This window comes from Pipistrellus kuhlii, unplaced genomic scaffold (assembly GCF_014108245.1).
Source record: "Pipistrellus kuhlii isolate mPipKuh1 unplaced genomic scaffold, mPipKuh1.p scaffold_m20_p_2, whole genome shotgun sequence".
In the NCBI taxonomy this organism is placed as follows: Eukaryota; Metazoa; Chordata; class Mammalia; order Chiroptera; family Vespertilionidae; genus Pipistrellus; species Pipistrellus kuhlii.
Window position 1 is genome coordinate 122,168,534 of NW_023425515.1, and position 20,788 is coordinate 122,189,321.

Here is a 20,788-nt window from a genome sequence, read left to right on the forward strand (position 1 = left end):
ATAATCCTACATCATGGCTGAAGGAGTTTCTTGACCCTTTATTAATTTTGTTTGTGGTTTGTTCCTTTCTTATTGCTGAAACCTTATGTGTGTTCTAAGAATCAAAAAAGCTGCCTGAAAGTTCAAATAAGGACTTCTTAGGTACACAGGAGGAGGAGGAAGAAAGTGACAGATGAGCTCAGTAGGATTTGCCGACATTTAATCTGGTGTGTGCTTACTGTCGTTGCCTATCCTGGGCCTGTTGGATGGGGCCTGGGGGCCAACTGAAGGCTGGCAGTTCTGAGGTCTAATGTTTCTTTGGAGGAAATGGGAGGATGTAAACTTGGCAAGCCTTCTTGTTTTATTTTTTTTCTTCTGGAACCATCAGTTGTTTTTCTGGATATACTGTGTCATAAGATAGCATCTGGCACAGATGGATCTCTTTGGAATTGTATAAGAATTAAGAATTGCAGAGTCCATGAAAGGCAGCAGAGGTGGGACAAAAGGGAAAGCCTCTGAAAGGTCAGTTGAGGAGTGATTGAATTCAATAACTCTTGTGTTGGAAGCAGATCTTTCCAATGCTAATGCCTGCTCCCTGCTATGATTGAAGTGTCCTTCCAGTTTAGCTGATTTAATTGGCTTCATTGTGAGGGTTGGACAAGGCTGCAGCATTTCCAGCGGGTTTCTCTTCACAACTATTTCTGTCACTGAATTTCTTAATTTAGATGTTTCATGATCACTTGAGATAAAGATAGAAGTGTTTGGTAACTCTTGCTTGGTGGGAACGGGAGTACTTTTGAGTACTTTTGAGTGGGACCCAGATTTAATTTCCCATATTGACTGACTAATCTCAAACTTACAAGGTGGATCTACTACCCTTATCCAGAAAAAAGTAACAGCCCTATTTTGTTCTTATGGACATCATACCTCTTAATATTACAAAATGATATAAGGGCAGTGATGATTGACCTATTTCCCTTGATTAGACTTGAGTGAACTAATGGTATTGAACTAATGATTCTCAGACTTGGTTGCATTTTGAAATCATTTTGAGAGTTTAAAAATACTGATGCTAGTTTAACGAGGTTTCAGAATACAAAATCAATATACAAAAATCAATTAAATTCCTGTATACTAGCAAAGAGTAACATGGTAATACCATTAAGACAATTCCATTTATAGTAATATAAAAAAAGAATAAAATACTTATGAATAAATTTAACAAAAGAAGTGAGAAGTTTACACTGTGAGAACTGTAACACATTGTTGAAAAGAAATTCAAGAGACCAAACTAGAAAGATACCCCATATTTATGGATTTTAAGATTTAATATTGTCTAAATGGCAATATTTCCCAAATGGATGTACAGATTTAACATAATTTCTATAAAAATTTCAGCTATCATTTTTGTAGGAATTGACAAACTGATCCTAAAATTCATATAGAAATTTGAGGGACCTAGAAAAGCCAAAGCAACCTTGAAAAAGAACAAAGTTGGAGAATTTGCTTTCTGATTTCAAACTTACCATAGCACTATAATAATAAAACCTCTGTGATGCTATCATAAGGATAGACAGGTAGATCAGTAAAGTAGAATTGAGAGTCCAAAAATAAATTCCCAGGTTTATTGTCACTTAATTTTTGTCAAGGATGCTAAGACAATTCAAAGGAGAAAAATATTTTTTCAATAAATGGTTCTGGGACAAATGGATATCCATTTGCAAAAGAATGAAGTTGGACTGATTACTCATACCATGGAACATTAACTCAAAATGGATTATAGACCTACTTGTGATAGCTAAAACTATAAAATTCTTAGAAGAAAATATAAGAAATAGAAAAAAAAAACTTCATGTCCTTGGCTTACTCAAAGCATGAACAAAAAATAACAAAAATAAATTGGATATCATCAAAATTAAAAACCTTTATACTTCAGTGGACACCATTAAGAAAGTGAAAAGATAATCCACAAAATGAGAGAATATTTGTGCATTATTATCTCATAAGGGACATATCTAGAATATATAGAGAGCTCTTATAAGTCCTAGCTTTTACAATAATAAAAACATAACCCAATTAAAAATGGGCATAGGATCTGAATATACATTTCTCCAAAGAAGATATATATATATATATATATATATATATATATATATATATATATATTACCCATAAATAAATGAAAAGATGCTCAAGATCCTTAATCATTAGGAAAATGCAAAGCAAAACCCTAGAGAGATACCAATAGGATTGGCTAAAATAAAAAAGACAGACAATAATATGTTCTGGTGAGGATATGAATAAATTGAAACCTTCATACACTGCTGGTGGGAATGTAAAATGCTGCAGCTGTTTCAGAAAATAGTCTAGCAGTTTTTCAAAAGAAATAGTTATATACCACATCAACTCCAAGTATAAGTATATACCTAAGAGAAATGAAATAGTTATATACCACATCAACTCCAAGTATAAGTATATACCTAAGAGAAATGAAAGCCAGTCACAAAGGACCACACAGTGTATAATTCGATTATATGAAATGTCCAGAATAGGCAAATTCATAGAGACAATAAGTAGACTGGTGGTTGCCTAGACCTTGGGGAGGAGGGAAGATTTGAAGGGGAAATAGGGAGTAACTATTATTGAGCATGCGGGTTCTTTGGGGATTATGAAATGTTCTAAAATTGATGTGTGTGATAGTAGCATAGCTCAGTAAATATACTAAAAATAATTGACTTGTCTACTTTAAATGGGTGAATTATATCGTATGTGAACTATAGCTCAATAAAACTGTTATACACACACACACACACACACACACACACACACACACGCGCGCACACACATATATAAAATACTGATGCCTTTTCATTCTCACCCCAGGATATTTTTTTCCATTGGAGGGGGAGGAAGAGGAGGAAGGGAGAGAAAGAGAGAGAAACATTGATGTGAGAGAATATATCAATTGGTTGCCTACTGCACGCACCCAGAGTGGGGCTGAGGAATGAATCTGCAACTGAGGTACATGCCCTTGACCCGGACTTGAACCCGAGACTCCTTTGGTGTGCAGGCCAATGCTCCAAGGACTGAGCTACAGAGGCCAGGGCAGAAATTCTGAATTAATTGATCTGTGGTGTCGCCTAGGCATTGGGCTTTGGGAAAACTCCCCAGCGTAGATAGTCTTTGTTCTCGACCTTGCTACTGAGAAGTATGGTCAGTGTTCCAGCAGCATGAACAAGAACTGGGAGCTTAAGAGGAAGTCAAGATCTCAGCGTCCCCCTCCCCCCCTCCCCCCTTCAAATCTACTGAATTAGAATCTGCATTTTTAACAGGATCCTAAAGTGAGTTGAATGGACTTTAAATTTTCAAAATTGTAGGTAAGGCAGTGGAACAGTAAGGCAAATGAAGTTATCTTTGAAATTCACTGCTCTCTTGTTGAAATACCCCTCTTCCTTTTGCTCAGGGCCTCCCCTTAAGGCTTCTCTTTTGGGTTTCTGTACTCTTTTCCAATGCATGTGTCTGTGGAGGGGAGCTTTCCCTCATACCACCAAGCAATTCTCAGACACCAGCAGTGTTAACATGAAATGGCAAGCTCTCAGATTCTCCTTGTGGGTTCTTGTCCTATGAGGTTTGAAGAACAAAATTCCCTGGACTAAAAGATTTTTAGGCAGAAGTATAAAAATGTATTGTAAGCATATACAAACTCTCCCAAATCTGTAAAAACATGCTCTCTCTCTCTCCCTAATGGGAAAACAACAACAACACCTGTCCTGCCTCTTGAGTATCTTGGTCCATCTCACTTTCTAATTGGACCCTTGCTTAATTTATGTCCTCCATGCTCTCCTAATTGGCTACTTTGCTGCTGGGTATCAGTTTCAAAGTTCAAAGCTCACCTGGTACTTCCTCTTTTTCCTCCCCTTATCTTGTAACATTCTTCCATCCTGAGTGAATGTAAGATAAGCCATCTGGCTTGGATCCTCCCGTCACCTATGCATTCCTCTCTCCTGGGTCCCACACCTTCATCCTCTTTGCTTTCTAATTGCCTGTCCTGTCTCTAAAATTCCTTTCAGTAGTATGTTCAAGAATTCAACTCAGTTTTGACACCATCTGTCTGGAGATAGCATTAGACTCCACAGGTTAAGGGTTCAGTCCTTCAAGACTCTGCTCCCTCCCGGGCTTCCAATACCAGTCACAAGCCCAGGTTGTTGCCTGAGCTTCTGATCAATGGGCTATAAATTAGAGGCTCGATGACCCCCTCCTTGGTTTCAATTAATTTGCCAGAGCAACTCACAGAACTCAGAGGAACATTTCACAATCTAGATTATTGGTTTATTATAAAAGTATATATGCCGAAACCAGTTTGGCTCAATGGATAGAGCGTTGGCTTGGGGACTGAAAGGTCCCGGGTTCGATTCCGGTCAAGGGCATGTGCCTTGGTTGCGGGCATATCCCCAGTAGGGGGTGTGCAAGAGGCAGCTGATTGATGACTCTCTCTCATCGATGTTTCTAACTCTCTATCTCCCTTCCTCTCTGTACAAAATCAATAAAATATATTAAAAAAATAAAAGCATTTAACTCAGGAATATCCAAATGGAAGAGATACATAGAGCAAGGTATGGGGAAGGGTAAGGAGCTTCTAGTCCCTCTCCAGATGAGCCACTCTCCTGAAATTTCCATGTATTCACCAACTAGGAAGCTCCCTGAGCCACATCCCTTTGGGTTTATATGGAGGTTTTATTACATAGACATGAATGATTAAATCAGTGTCTAATGGTGATTAGATCAACCTCCAGCCCTTCTCCTCTCCCAGGCATTCCAAGGATGAGACTGAAAATTCTAGCCCTCTAATGATAAAGTTGGTTCCCCTGGCAACCAGCCTTTATTTTGGTGACCTGGGGCATTTCATTAACATAACAAAAGACACTCTATATCTTTCACCACTTAGGAAATTCCAAGGGTTTTAGAAGCTTCATGCTAAAAATGGGAACTGAGACCAAATATGTATTTCCAATTATAACTCACAATATCACAGTTGCCCTTCCCAGTTGTGTCCCATAGTTTCCAGTGTTTCTTCTCATAAAAACATCTGTCTGGCATTTATTTATTTATTTTTAAACACTGCCCTCTGCCAGGGAACTGGTCTATTTAACCTGTATTAAATCCTCGTGCTATAATTACATGTGAATGGAGACAGGAGCATTCCAGTGACAAGGTCTTAATTAAAGAAATCTAAAGGTTGAAATTTCTGGTAATGTTGACAGGTGGAATGAGTGAACAGTGAAATTTTGGGGAGCATGTAATTATATGCACCTAGGTTTTTAATCCTTAATTATAATAAGTACTACAAAGGAGAAATAAAGAAATAAAGAATGCTTACAATTATTGAAGGAGAGTAGGGATCAGACTTAGATTTTTAAAAACTTCTTTTTGCCTGCAGTGGGCAGAATTACTTAGAAATAGGTAAAAACACATAGAGGAAGACCAGTGATGGGCTAAGGCAGAAGCCCAGGTAAGCCTAGAGTCATGGCGAAGAGATGGAGATGAACAGTCCTGATCACTAGGAAAGGGATTGATAGGACTTGGGGATTTATTAAGTCATTCAGTAATGTTGCCCCTAAAAATGGGATCCGTCCAGAGTCACGAGAGAAGCATTTCCAGGGGCCCACACATGGAGGATACGATGTAGTGGTAAGATTTATATTTAATTCCCCCAGGTTCCCTGTGCCTCATCACAGCCAGGTGGCTCAGCTCTGACCCACTGTGGAAGAAGCCCAGCCTTGCCTTCACCAAGCCCAGAAGAAGAACCAGTTGTTAGGTCTATCGAATAGTTGAAATGATACCCCTCTCCTGGGAACTGGCCTTTAGGCCACTTCACAACAGATGCTCCCTTTCACTTAGACCACATTCCATTTGCTAAGGCCGTTATCTCTCCCCTTTGGACTTTCCCAGAATATACAGACCTGCTCAGAGAATTCTCTGCCCAGAAAAAGCCGGCCTGGAGTCCTGTAAAATCTCAGACTCCCTGTGCCTGGGTGTTGGTGCCAAAGCTTAGTCCAGTTCAGTCTCTGTTCCCATCTGGCTAGCTTAGTCTCTGATCCTGGCTGCACTCTGCCTGGTGCTGCGCTTCTGTGCCGAGGCTCATGCTAGGGCCTGTGCTTGGAGCCAGCGTGGCTGCAGCTAACAAACAGGCAAACCCATGCTACCCAGTAAGAGGCCTTTGTTAGGCTTTGATTATATTACTCGGAGCTTTCAAACTGACCAGTCTCATTCCCAGTCCTTCCCAGGTTTGTACTGGGCCCACCCCCAGTACAAATTGGTCTTTTTCCCAGGCTAAGTACCTTCCCTTTATTGTTTTACCTGTCCCTCTGTAATTGTGGATATTGGTGGGTTGTCCCTTAGGGAGCCGGCTTAGGGGATTAAGTCTCCTAGGCAGTCCCCTCGGGAACTGGATAGCTTCTTAGTGAGTCAGGCTTAATGTCTGATTTATCTCCCTAGTTTATTAGGCTTAATATCTGATTTCACTTTCTCCCTTTATTAATACTAACTAGCTACCTATCCTATATAATAAAACTCTGGTGCAACAACCAGCAAAACAACTAGTCACTGTGATGCCCACTGACCAACAGGGGGCAGATGCTCAACTCAGGAGCTGCCCTCTGGTGGTCATTATGTTCACACAAGGGGAGCGCTGCTCAGCCAGAAACCAGGCTCATGGCTGGCGAGTGCAGTGGTGGTGGCAGGAGCCTCTCCTGCCTCCGCTGCAGGCAGATGGTAAGGAACGAGGGGTCCTGGATTGTAAGAGCCCTGAACTGCAAGAGGGATGTCCGACTGCTGGTTTAGGCCTAATCCCTGGGGGAATCAGGCCTAAACTGGCAGGTGGATATTCCCCGAGGGGTCCCTGTGAGAGGGCACAGGCCAGGCTGAAGGACCCGCCCCCCCCCCCCAAAGTGCATGAATTTTGTGCACCAGGCCTTTAGTCTATATAATAAAAGCCTAAGCAACCATTACAGCAGTATGACCAGAATGACCGGTTGCTATGATGTGTACTGACCACCAGGGGACAGACACTCAATGCAGGAACTGGCCCCTACTGATCAGTATGATCCCACAGGGGAAGCACTGCTCAGCCAGAAGCCGGGCTCATGGCTGGTGAGTGCAGCTGCTTTGGTGGGACCCTCTCCCGACTCTGTGGCAGCAGGCACAGTGGGCCAGGATGAGCGTGAGTGGCACAGTGCCTAGCCCTGATTTGAGCTCCGCCAAGGCTGCCTGCTGCTTAACACACTGCTACATCTCCCAAGGGATCCTGGACTGTGAGAGTGTGCAGGCCAGGCTGAGGGGACCCTTCCCTGCCTCCCTGTGCATGAATTTCATGCACTGGGCCTCTAGTACTAACAATCATACATTTTGTAGAACTTTCTACATGGTTTTCTGGGATCCTGGACTGTGAGAAGGGCACAGGCAAGGTCCCTGCACTTATAGCTGAACCTTATTGGGGCAACCGGCAATATATAAGTAATACTAGATAGTGGTAAGTGCTATGAAGAAAAATATAACCAGGTAAGAAGGCCTGATAAGGGATGGAAGGCTGGCCTGTTTAGCCAGGGAAGGCCTATCTAAGAAGGTCATTGACTAGAGCCCTGAATAAAGTGGAATTAAGTCATCTAGGGAAAGAGCATTCCAGGGAAGGGAAATGGCACAAGAAAGGCCTTGCGACAGGAGTAAGCAAGTTTGACATATTGAAGAAATAGTAAGAAGGCTCATATTCCCATAGTAAGAGAGAATGTGGTAGAAATGAACTCACAGCAGTAGCTGATAGAAAATTTAGGACCTTATGAGCTATGATAAGGAGTCTGAGAAGCAATCTAAATAAGATGCACATTTGCCCTAGCTGGTTTGGCTCAGTGGATAAAGCGTCAGCCTGTGGACTGAAGGGCCTCAGTTTCGATTCTGGCCAAGGGCACATGTCCAGGTTGTGGCCTCAATCCCCTATAAGGGGCATGCAGGAGGCAGCCAATCAATGATTCCCTCTCATCATTGATGTTTCTCTCTCTCCCTCTCTTTTTCTCTGAAGTCAATAAAAATACATTACAAAAAAAAAAAAAGCTTTTAAAAAATAAATGAGATGCACATTTATTGGAGGTTTTGAGCAGAAGAATAAGATATAATTTACACATATATTTAATATGTTTTTATTGATTTCAGAGAGAGGAAGGGAGAGGGAGAAAGAGATAGAAACATCGATGAGAGAGTAACATTAATTTGCATCTTCCTGCACGCCCCCCTCTCCCCCGAGGATTGAGCCTGCAACCCAGGCATGTGCCTTGTTGGGGAATCAAACCATGACCTCCTCATCCACAGGATGATGCTCAACCAACTGAGCCACACTGACTGTACGTGCTTTATATTTTTAAAAGATGTATATAAAGAGCACCCTGGCTGTTGTGTGGAATAGAAGCCAGGAGACCAGTGAGGAAGCTATTGTAGGGGTCCTTGAAATAGGTGGTGATGATTTGAATTGCAGTGGGAGTGGTGAGGAGTAGTTAGATTTGGGGCATATTTTGGTTGTGGAGCTTTGGTTGAGGAAAAGAAGAAGAATTAAAGATGTTAATTCAGTTAAGTATTTTTTTTGTGTGTGTGTGTGTGTATGTTTGTGTTTGTGTGTGTTTTCTTTTGCTAAGCAACTAGGTAATTGGTTCAATTTGTGCTTCCCATTGGCCAAGTCTCCCTGGAATTGGGGAAGTATAGTGTCTGGATTACAGAGCAGAGAAGGGAAGTGGTTATGTCTAGTTAATGAGGTGACCAAAAATGCAAAGGGAGAAGAGAGTTTAGATACCATCCTGCCATTTCAGCATTGAAAAAGTGAGTAGAGAAAAATGAAAAAGGTTGAGAAGGAATGGCAGAGGGGAAGCATAGAATGAAAATCAGAGAAGTGTGGGATTCTGAAGGGGAGGGAAGAGACAATATCAAGAAAGTGGAGCCAAAACCAGTTCGGCTCAGTGGTAGAGCATCGGTCTGCGGACTGAAAGGTCCAGGTTCGATTCAGGTCAAGGGCATGTACGTTGGTTGCGGGCACATCCCCGATAGGGGGTGTGCAAGAGGCAGCTGGTCGATGTTTCTCTCTCATCGACGTTTCTAGCTCTCTGTCTCTCTACCTTCCTATCTGTAAAAAATGAATAAAAATACATTAAAAAAAAAAAAAAAAGAAAGAAAATGGAGTAAGTGTTTCTTATGGCTGAGCAGCCAGGAAGGAAGAACATATGTATTGGATTCAGTGGCATGGAGGTCACTGGCAGCTTTGGACAGCCACATCAGTTAAGTTGTGATAGCATTGTTGAAGGAATGAGGGAAGTGAGGGTAGACAACTGTTTAAAATATTTGACTGTGATGAGGAGAGGAATGAAAAGTCAGTATCTATTCAGGAAGAGGAATAAGGGAGGGCTGTTTTGTTATTTTTCTTAGATTAGAATAGTTTTGGACATGTTTAACTACTGAATAAGGACCGACAGAGATGGGGAATTTCAATACATAGGAAAGAAAATGGATAATCAATAGGGTAAATATTCTGGAAGCCAGGAGGGAATGAGAACTAGATAATAGTGGAGTTGGCTCTCAAAGGCAGAGTTGGCTTCTGTTGTCAATTGGAAAGGGAGGAAGGATGTAGGTGGATTGGGTTTATATGTCTCAGAGATTGGAGCTGAAGATTTCCACAAAGCTGGTAGGTGGTAGAGTCAGCTTTCCAACTCCCACAGACGTCTGAGTGTCTGCCGTGTGCCAGGTTCTGTGATAGATGTTTCTGGAGAATATAAAGAGGAATAAGATATGATCCAGACCCCGAATCCCTGGGCTATTGGGGAGACAGCCTAGTTCACAGTCCCCTGCAGGGCAGGGTGATAAGCGCTGCACTGTTGACATGTATGACATCATTCAATTGTTAACATCTGGTGTTACTACCTAAGTTGGGGATGGAAATATTGGGAAGTAGGGAGGTAGAGCCAGTACTTCTGGAGAAGAGGGAGGGGTGTGTGTGTGTGTACAGTTTATAAAATTCTCATTGGATAGTCTGATATTCTTATAAGTCCCTAAGGGAAAATATCATATACCAAGCTGTATTGCCACTGAGAATCATAGTGATCTCCGCCTTTCGATGGATTTACAGGGGCCTTCCTTTTGAAGGGAAAAATAATTGACACTCCAGTACTGAGCTACTATAAGTGACTTTTATTATGGTCTTACTTAAACTTATACAAACATAATACAAGCACATTTATATTTTAAGTGAGAACATCAGAATAAATATATAAGCTGCATATTAACTAAAATTATAGACAAACAAAATTTAAGTTAACATTAATGTGATAGATGATATTTACTAGTAGTTTCCACTAAATCACTTTTTACAGTTAAGCTCTGTGTTTGGTGTGTTCCAGAGAACAAGAGGTAATTCAATGATCTGGCCACTCTTCTATGTTAGAATCACTAAGAATCTTGATGTGTACAGCCTTCACTGGGTCCAGATACTTCCATAGCTTTTTCATCTGCCCGTGACAATGAGAGCATTCTTATCTGACAAAGCAGTGAGGATTTGAAGAAGTATGAGCATTGAAATGGAATAGAAATGGCGTTTTTCTTGTGATGGCTCAAAGCATGCTTTTATTAATATTGTTAAACAAACATAAAATGAATAAAGACCTTGTGATGGAGGGCTCATGGGCTCCCAAGAATACACCTTCACACGCAGTTTGAAAGTACCGTGCTAGCTGGGTGACAGAGTGCTGTGAGAGCCGACGGGCTGGGCGTTCCTCCAGAATGAGGAACAAGACAAGGAAGGTTTTCTCAATATGAGATGCTTAAGGTTGAAGATTGTAAGATTATGGTCTCTTTTTAACTGTACTTATGGCTTGTTGTTTGATTTGGGGCTTCTCTTTAATCATCCGGTGCCAGGTTTTCCTGTCAGTCCTCTGATGTCCTATGTGGTTGGCAAAGGAGTAGGAAGGTGATGCCATCACTAGTAATATATTTGTGAAAAGTCCAGGTTTCTGCAAGTGGTTTTATAATAACATTTTTTTTAGGACAATACTATACCAGGAAACAAGTTGTCTAGCTATAGATTATTGATTTCTTTGAAAATTTTCAAACTTTTATACATTTCAAACCAGGTTGCTTTGCTAAAAGGCTTTTGAATTGTGAGAGATACACCATCTTGAGCTTATTAATAATTTAACTCAACAGCATCCAACAAAGCCTTTATTTTTGGATCATGTGTAGAGATAATAGTCTTAACTGGAATAAACAGAATATTGGCCTAAATATAAGATGTTATTTAGAACACTCTTGAGACATTATGATGTAATTGTGTACTAAAACAGATAAATGTTAGTATGCGTTTTGTTAAATATTTATTTAAGTGTATAGCATTGTTCCAGGAATGATAAAAAGTGAACTTTTATAGCCAAGATTCTTTCCCCCTCATCATCTTCCTTCTCATCTATGGCTGAGAGAGGCATGAGGAACCCAAGGTCAGTAGTGCATCAATTCAGCTTCAGTACAGGTTGTCTGCTAGTCCTTTTTGAACCTCAGACCTCAGCATCTGCATCTAGAAGGATCCAAGATCAATTTAAACTTTCAGCTAATAGTATACATTACCTCCTTCCTTCCACCAATATATATTCTCCTTTCACCTCCCCACCCCACCATCATGAAACTAACTTCTGGAGGTTGCATCATTTGGGGACTTTTATTTATTTCTGCACTAGATGCCTGGTGCACAAAATTTGTGCCCTGCAAGGGGAGAGGGTGTCCCTCAGCCCAGCCTGCACGCTCTGCAATCTGGGACCCTCAAAATTATAGACCAACAAAATTTAAATTAAAAAGAGGCCTTCCCCTACCAGCCATCTTGTGACAATGTGGGGGTGGCCATCTTGTGACAACATGGGGGTGGTCCTCTTGTGATGTGAGGGTATGAGGGTCAATTTGCACATCACCTCTTTATTATATAGGATGCTTACCTGTAATTCAGAAACATCTGTTCTATTCTCCAATTATACTTAACTAGAGACCCAGTGTGTGAAATTTGTGCGCTGGTAGGGTTCCTACCGGCTGCTGGCTGGGGCCTCCCTTCCTTCCCCTAGCTGGCCCACTCTCTGATCAAACTCCTGGAAGAACTCTGGTCAAGGGGACAATTTGCATACTACCCTTTTATTATGTAGGATGTTTGCATACCTCTTTTTACTTTTCATGGTGTTTTCATGTATTTACCTTCATGAAGGACTCTCTATTTCTGTAAGAGTAGTCCTGGCAAGTGGTATTGTTCCATTTTATAATTGAAAATGTTATGGCTAGAGATGTTAATGACTTGCTCAAGATGTTGAAGAAAAATTTAGAGTTTGTACTTCAATCTTAATTGTTAGAATCCAGTTCCCTTCACTATTGATTGTAATGCTTTTTTTTTTCTTAGAGAAAATTTTAAAGAAAGGTAAAAAATCTAGTACCAGAGAATGAGCAACTTTAGAGTAAATGTATATGTATCTATGTATATTACTTTGGTGGATCTCTTTGTCTAAATGTTGTAGCCCTTTTTCCCTTGTCCAGCTAATAGATGAGTACACCTATGAAGAAAGCTCTTTGGGCTCTAACCGGTGTGGCTCAGTTGATGGAGCATTGTCTTATGTACTGGAAAGTTGCTGGTTTGATTCCCAGTCAGGACACATACCTAGGTTGTAGGTTCAATCTTCCTTCGGGGTGCGTTTGGAAGGCAGTGAGATTTCTCTCTCACATTGATGTTTTTCTCTGTCTCCCTCTCCCCTTTTCTCTCTCTCAAATCAATAACAACAACAACAACAACAACAACTATACATATATATATATATATATATATATATATATATATATATAATTTTTTTTAAAGAATGCTTTTTGGTATTCTTAAAATTTTTGGCTAGGAGAAACCTCTTTTTGGGAAGGTCCCACTGTATATAATTCATAGGCTCTTAGGGCTGGAAGAGATAATACAAGTCATCTGGCTCACCAGGTGTTTGATGTTAAATTCTTGGTTAGATCTCCTTTGAATCCTTGAGTGTTGTGAAATGATTTTGAGGAATAATCTTTATTATACATGGCACCTCATGGTCTAAATAATGTTATGTTCTATCAAACTAATTAAGTGAAATGTTGACAATCTAAAAGACAAATTTTTTTCTTTCTTTCTTTGGTTATCAGGATATTTGAGATGTTTTATTTGAAACACTTCTTGTAGAATTTGTTAGCTGTTATGAAAATTACATATTTAGACATTTGTTTAATGCTATTGTTTATTGGAATATAATTTTTTTTCAATGTGACTAAATGATGATTGTTCTTCTTTTTCCTTTTTCCTCTGTGTTTATTTACATGCTAGATGCCAGTTTATTCTGGAATTGTTTGGTTTGTGTAACATGCACAGGGGTTCATGGGTATGTTTTCAGTTTTTGTGTTATTTAGACTTAGGTTTTGAGGAAGAGAGGGAGAGTTTAAGATTAAATTTTTAGTGCAAGCTAATAGAAGATCATCATGAACCTAAGGTACTTGAAAATTTAATAAGAAGCAATAACTAGAGTTGGTTGTTTTCCCTCTTTGCCTTAGAATAGAAATGCAGGCCCCTAGTGATGGAGTGTCAAGTGCCTGCACTAGAGCATTACTTAGCAACCAGCACTTAACAAATCTCTTTCTCGAACCACTGTTTCTTAGCATTTAACAACAGGGTAAATGGAATTCATATAATTACACCGTCATTGATTGTATACAGCTCTAGCTTCTCTCCTAAAATCATGGGTCATGTAATATTGTGGCCAGGAGAGTACTTGTGGGAACCTTAAAAATTCATTGGTTTTATATATTGTGGTTACAGTGCACCTAAGAACATTATATTAGTAAATAGAACATTCATTGTAAACTCTTGGGAAAGCTTAGATTCAACTTCCAAATTTGTAATATAAGTGGAGATGAATTTGAAAATATTTTTGTGATTCTCCAGCTTTCCTTGTATGAATTTAGCATAATTTTCTCATGTGTTCTTAGATATTTAGGTTATTTTCCAGTGAGTTTTTAAAAAAATATATTTTATTGATTTTTTACAGAGAGGAAGGGAGAGAGAGAGCTAGAAATGTCGATGAGAGAGAAACATCGACCAGCTGCCTCTTGCATACCCCCTACCGGGGATGTGCCCGCAACCAATGTACATGCCCTTGACCGGAATCGAACCTGGGACCTTTCAGTCCACAGACCGACGCTGTACCACTGAGCCGAACTAGCTTCGGCTCCAGTGAGGTATTTTATTTTATTTTATTTTTTTTCTGTGATGAGAGAAGGAAATTATCAATTACTAAAAGAGATGCAAATCTGGTTTAAATGGTTTGCCCTAGTCATTGATTCATTAGTACATTGTAACAGTAATTTCAGTCAGATAAATACATGATTATTTTTCTGAAATGTAATCATGATGTGAGTTTCAATTTCAGATTGAGAAAATGAATAAAGATGGTCAATGAAAGGATTAGGTTTCATAAATATGTCATCAGTATTCTAACCATAAAAGTTATTTAGTAGTTAAGCTTTTATAAAAGGTTGGTGCAACAACAATATTTGTAATGTAACAGGTTGATGATACGTAAATCTGTAATTTTGAAAGATTCAAGTTCAGTTTTAAATAACTAAAGGCCCAGTGCATGGATTTGTGCACCAGTAGGGTCCCTCGACCTGGCCTGCGGGAATCAGTGCACCTCCACACCTCCGCAGCACGGCCTTCCCCGCCAGCTCGTGGGCTCCACCCTACTGTCTTCATCGATCCCACACAGCAGGAAGTAGTGCATGAAGTGTCATGCAGCTGGCTGGGGAGGAGCCGGAGTCCAGGCTGGGTGCTGCTCTGATTCTGCTCATCCAAGCCCTGCTGTGCCTGCTGCTGCTCTGGTGCACAAGGGGAGAATCTGCAGGAGAGGCTTGCACCACTGCAGCTGTGCTCACCAGCCATGAGCCCAGTGTCTGTTTGCTCAGTGGTGCTCCCACTGTGGGAGTGCACTGACCACCAGGAGCAGCTCCTGCATCAAGTGTCTGCCCGCTGGTGGCCAGTGTGCGTCATAGCTACCAGCAGGTCAACTGGTTGACCGGTCGTCTGGTCGTCTGGTTGCTTGGTCATCTGGACACTTAGGCTTTTATAAATATAGATGATCACTTTGTAAGAGTCTTAATTCATTGAATAGCTTATGTATGTTGTGTGTGTGTTTTCCCATCATGCTTATATTAAAGAGCTGACCAATTATGAGCAAATTACTAGAAACTGAGAAGCCAACTTATAGATTTATTAAGAGCATAATCTTCTGAAACTGTGGCCTTCAATTTCCTGTGGGCATGTAGGGTGGGTTGAGAGGGAGCAGGGAGGAGTTATTGAGATTTCCACAATGCTATATCAGTCACTCTTCTACTTTCTTAGTCTGACTCACATCTCCATCCACTGCTCAAGATCCAGGTGTTACAGGCAATGAGTAGATCAAGTTGTCCTTGATATTCTTTTTCTTCTCTTCTCTTCTCTCCCTCCCCTCCCCTCTCCTCTGGGTTTCTGTTTTCCTATTAAATTCTTCCTTAACCAGGTTATACTCAAACCTCCTCACCATAGTATTCACCATGGCCCATAGTCGGCTCCCATATTATCTTTTACATGATCTTTTCCAGGTGTATTTGCTGTTAAGGGTGTTCTGAATAAATCATTGTCTTAATTTCATTTTGTTTCTGTTTGGCTAGCTCAGCACAAGGGTCACAGTTCTATTTCTGGGAAAACTTTGAGGGAGAGGACCACTAGGTAAAAATTAAACTGGGAAGTCAAATAAGTTAAAAAAGGAAGAAAGAAATAAAGGAAGAAAGGAAGGAAGGAAGGAAGGAAGGAAGGAAGGAAGGAAGGAAGGAAGGAAGGAAGGAAGGAAGGAAGGAAGAAAGAATTCTTTTGCCTATCTATGGTAGGTAAATGTAAACCTACAGGAATTTGCTGCCTTGAATAAACTCAATTTTCTTAGGATGAAGTCATACCAAATTGCCTGTCTTGCATTCTTTCCAAAGTGATGGCTCTTAGCATTCACACTGTGATAACTTATGTTTTCTGAGTACAAGAGCCCCAGGACTACCAAGTAAGGAAGAAGAGAGGCAGTGGTGGTTTTGTAACCTTTGTGCTCCTGTAATGTGGCAGGTAATTGTCTGTCTTTTTTTCTTCTTAACTTCCAGTGCCTGAAACAGTACATGCAGCTGGCAATCCGAGACGGATGTGGGTCTCCCATCACTTGCCCTGACATGGTGTGCCTAAACCACGGGATCCTGCAGGAAGCTGAGGTATGGATGAGTGCCATGATCTTCCCCTCTTTCCTCTTGACTTTATTTCCTAGGATCTTGACTCTATGTACTTCCCTAACAGAGAGACTAGAAACAAATGACAGGGTGAACTTTTTAAAGAAGTACTTTATTGCTACACACCTTTGGATTCTTTGTATAAACTGTTAAAGCTGCTGTTTACCTCAATTCTATTTGTAAATGCTCTCAGAGTTTAAGAAGCTCTATAACAGGTAGGCAAAGGTGTAGAAGTCAAATTTACCAAATGTGAGGTTCGGAGGCTGAATAGTGAGTGGTCTTGTGATCTTTCATACTTTAAGATAAATGGGCAGCAGGTTAGCCACAGTTTCAGATAATAAACTAGAAGGTAGCCTGAGTTGAACCATTTTTAAAGAACAGAGAAAGGCCTTTCATTTAATCTTTATCAGGTATCAGACTTTCTTCCTTTTTTTCTGTGAGTTCCCCCACCATTTTCTTAAGACTGTAATAGATCCCTTTCCTTTGTTCCTTCAGTCCCTGATAAATAACTTGCCCTTAAATCTGCCTTTAATCTCCAGAGCCTGTTCACTGTGAGAAGATAATCAACTCATCCATTTGTAGGGGGTTGGTAAGCATCTCAAAGAGGTCCCAAGAAACTGATGAAATAACTTATTCATTCAGCAAACATGGCACACCTGCTATTCATTAGGGACTCTTCTGGTGCTCTCATAGCTAGTATACTATCTAATCTTTTCAACAAACTGATAAAACTTAGGCCCAGAGGGTTTAAGTAATTTGCCCAAACGTGCGTACATATCTAAAAAAGTAGAAGAGCTAGAAATCTAATGCAGTTCTTCTGACCACCACAATTATAGGGCTCTAAGAGTAGAGCTAGGTAGATAATAAAATCCTAACTAATAAAGAGGGAATATGCTAATTGAACATCACTCCCTCACAAAGATGGCGGCATTCAGTCCCCTCAGCCCTGCTGGGGCTGCAGGCATGCAGCACTGCCAGGCCTGCTTCCAGGTGGGTCTTGCCACTCCTCGTGACTGCCTCCAGAGTTCCCTAGTCCCCTCAGAACTCCAGCCACCCAGAGCTAGCGCAAGGTGCAGGCAAGTCTTGGATGGCAGCTTCCCAGCCACCCAAGGCTTAGGGAACCAGGGCCAGCAGAGGATTACACTGCCAGCAGTGGCAGCAGCAGAAGTGTGATGGGGGCATTTCCTTCCCCTGATTGCCAGGTTGCTTCCTGCCCTTGAGGACTCCCAGACTGTGAGAGGGGGCAGGCCAGGCTGAGGGATCCCCCTTCCAGTGCATGGATTTTCATGCATCAGGCCTCTAGTATATGATAAAGGACTTGCTCATTGGAAGCTGAATAGTGCATGCATGTGTGTAGCTATATATGTATATATGAGTGGATGTGTAAGTGTGTATATATACACGTTTTATTTACAAATACATATACTTTTACATATAATTTTTTGCTTTGTAAGAATAGCAGTCAGAAAGATGTTGTAGACCACTTCTAATCAGTTTACCTCTGGAGGTCCTGTTCAATGTGAGAATCTTATCAACAAACTGATAAAACTGATTCCATGTTCAGCTTATGAAATATCAGCAAAGTGGTACAAGCAAGCTTGAAGTGTTTTTTAGGGAAGAATAAAAAGAGTACATAATGGTTTAGAAGTGATTTAAGAAAATCATGAAATAATCATTTTTTAAAATAAAAATGCAATATTGAATATGTAAACCTCTAGTGAGAAATATTACTTACTTTTGTGTGAATAATGGGCAGAACAAAGTTAAAGTGGAGAAAGATTAGTTACCTAGAGTACACTAGTACACAACCTGCAAATAGTTTTTAAAATGAGATCCAGGTATTCCCGATCATCCTCTATGCCTAATCCTTCCAAGAAAGATACTTCCTTTCTGACTTCTCTGATGTTTGACCAGTAGTGAACATCTGTTTATTAAGCGTCACAGTGTGCCTGGTGAATGAGATAGGCCCAGAGAGGTGAATGAGAGAGGCCCAGTGCCGTTTGTGCTCATGGTAGCTTCTGACCCAGCAGGGAGATGTTTAACTGATTATAAAAGTAAAAGCATGACATGGAGCAGGCAGCAAGAGCCATGTTTTGTTTGAAATTTTACTTAATTCATGTATGCAAAATCTATTAAATATAAATGAAATGAATAGTTTGGTTTAGCTTCAAAAATAAGCCTTTGAAATGAATCAGTCTTATATTCTATACCTGTGCTGTCTGATCCAGTAGCCACTGGCTTCATGTGGCTATTTACAATGAAATTAATTAAAATTAGGTAACATAAAAAAAAGCATTCTTTTGGTTGTACTAATCACATTCCAAGAGCTCAGTAGCCACATGTGGCTCATGACTACCAGATTGGACAAGAAAGAACAGAACATTTTCATCGTAGCAGAAAGTTCAATTGCATAGTGTTCTAGATTTTTATATGACTAGTAACCATTAGCCATCAACACTTTGGATATCAAATGTCAGGGCTAATGTGAGTAAAGGCCATCGTTTATCTCACAGTTCTCTAGAACAAAGCTTAGTCATTTTTCAGATTTTTTTGTATAGACACTTTCTTCCACATTTCCCTAAGGTTATCTTCTACTTTTTAATCCTTATCCTTTCCCCACTGGACCCATTCTCATTCACACTTTCCTAGTTCTGATTCCATTTACCCAGTTTTACTCTAAAAACAATTTTGCTTTTAGGCTGTGTTAAAACAAAACAAACCTATCCATAGTGGTTCTTAAAAATTACAAAAGGATATTTGAAAAAAAACAAAACAAAATAAAAACGTTGCAAATGAAAGTATGGTATTTATTAAAGTCTCCAAAGTCTGTTTCCCATTTGATTAGTAAAATGGACCTGAGGGTGTGAATTGACCTTTCTGTATTTATTGGTCTTGCTAAGAGCATGGCTGAAGATGGGCATAATCATGTTCTTAATTAACTTGCCACAATTGTATTTTCAGAGTTAAAAAAAAAAAAAAAGAGTGATGTGGTGGTGGTGGTGATTGTCTTTGATTTTGAATTGAGAAATGAATAGAAAATTATGTTGGAGATATTGGTAGCTTCATTAGTTTATATGGGACTACGTACTTTCAAAGCAAATACCACATGCACACATGGACTTGGAATGTACCACCTTCCTTTCTGACTTCATTTAGATCCTTTCCTCATATAAAGTTATTATTGTAATACTAGAGGACTGGTGCACAAATTCATGCACCAGTGGGGATCCCTTGGCCTGGCCTGTGGGATTGGGCCCAAACCGGCTCTCTGACATTCACCAAGGGGTCCTGGATTGTGAGAGGGTGCAGGCCAGGCCAAGGGACTCCACTGGTGCATGATCCGGGCTGGGGAAGAATGCAGAAGATTGGCCAGCTGGGGAGGGACTGTGGGAGGGTTCCAGGATGTGTCCGGCCCACCTAGCACAGTCCCAATCTGCTGAACCTCAGCAGTAAGCTAACCTGCCAGTTGGAGCGTCTGCCTCTTGGTGGTCAGTGCATAGCATTGTGACTGGTTGACCAGTCAACTCTCTGCCCCCTGGTGGTCAGTGCACATCATAGCAAGTGGTTGAGTAGCCTTAGTATATCATTAGCATATTGCTTTGATTGGTTGAACAGATGACCGGACACTTAGCATATTAGACTTTTATTATATAGGATAGAGCTCTTAACACGTTAAGCACCCAGTCAGCCACTGGTGACTGACACTATACTTCCCATCTAGAAGACAAAATAAGCTGGGCGCTTAACGTGTTAATATAAATATTATTGAATACATCAAAAGGGGGCAAATCCACATTATGCTTGACTGGATTGTACCTCCATGACTACATGTTCTGCCTTTAAAAATGTTGAATTATACAGGTAATACGTAAATATACTTTGCTTGTTAAAAATAATTCTGGCTAAGGCTTAAGTTCCCTTTTTCCTGCTGCTATTTTTATTACAAGACATGGTTCTTCATTATTTATTGTCTTAGAAAATGCTTGCAAGTATAACATTTCTTCATCTTCAAAGGACCCAGGAATTTAAGCTCTCTCCTTCAAATGCTTCCCTGCATGGATCTAGTTCACACCATTGGCTGTGCTCAGTCTGCCTGCCTCCTGCAGGCTTGAGGTCCTGCCTGCCTTCTTAATGCTTTCAAATTGGCTCAGCTGGGGCTCTGCCTCATTCATCAGAAACAGCTTCATCAGCAAAGCGTTTAATGCCCAGTTGCAGAACTCCTTGCTTATGCAGGAAATGGCAGAAAAGGCAGCTTCCTCTTCAATGTCATGGAAGCTGCGGGGAGGTCCTGCCGCTGGCGGACTCGTGCCCCTGGAGCTGCTCCACGGGGCCCAGGGCAAAGCAAAGCCTGTCGTCCTCGTGTCATCTGGTACGTTCAGCTGCAGCTCTATGGGGCATTTCTGATATACTTGACCCAGGGATCTTGTCCAACGTGGAATTATGAAAG

The 20,788-nt window shown here is 40.6% G+C and overlaps 1 protein-coding gene across 4 annotated transcripts in view; it reads left to right on the forward strand.

Moving 5' to 3' along the window:
- The window catches only part of RNF144B (ring finger protein 144B), a 75,284-nt gene that overhangs the window by 30,058 nt on the left and 24,438 nt on the right, over nt 1-20,788 (forward strand). For 3 of the 4 annotated variants that reach the window (XM_036444605.2, XM_036444608.2, XM_036444609.2), the window contains exon 3: nt 16,222-16,326. The exons of the other annotated variant lie outside the window; for it this stretch is intronic. In XM_036444605.2, coding sequence (XP_036300498.1) covers nt 16,222-16,326 — 105 coding nt within the window. The remainder of the gene's footprint in view (nt 1-16,221; nt 16,327-20,788) is intronic. 4 annotated transcript variants of the gene reach the window in all.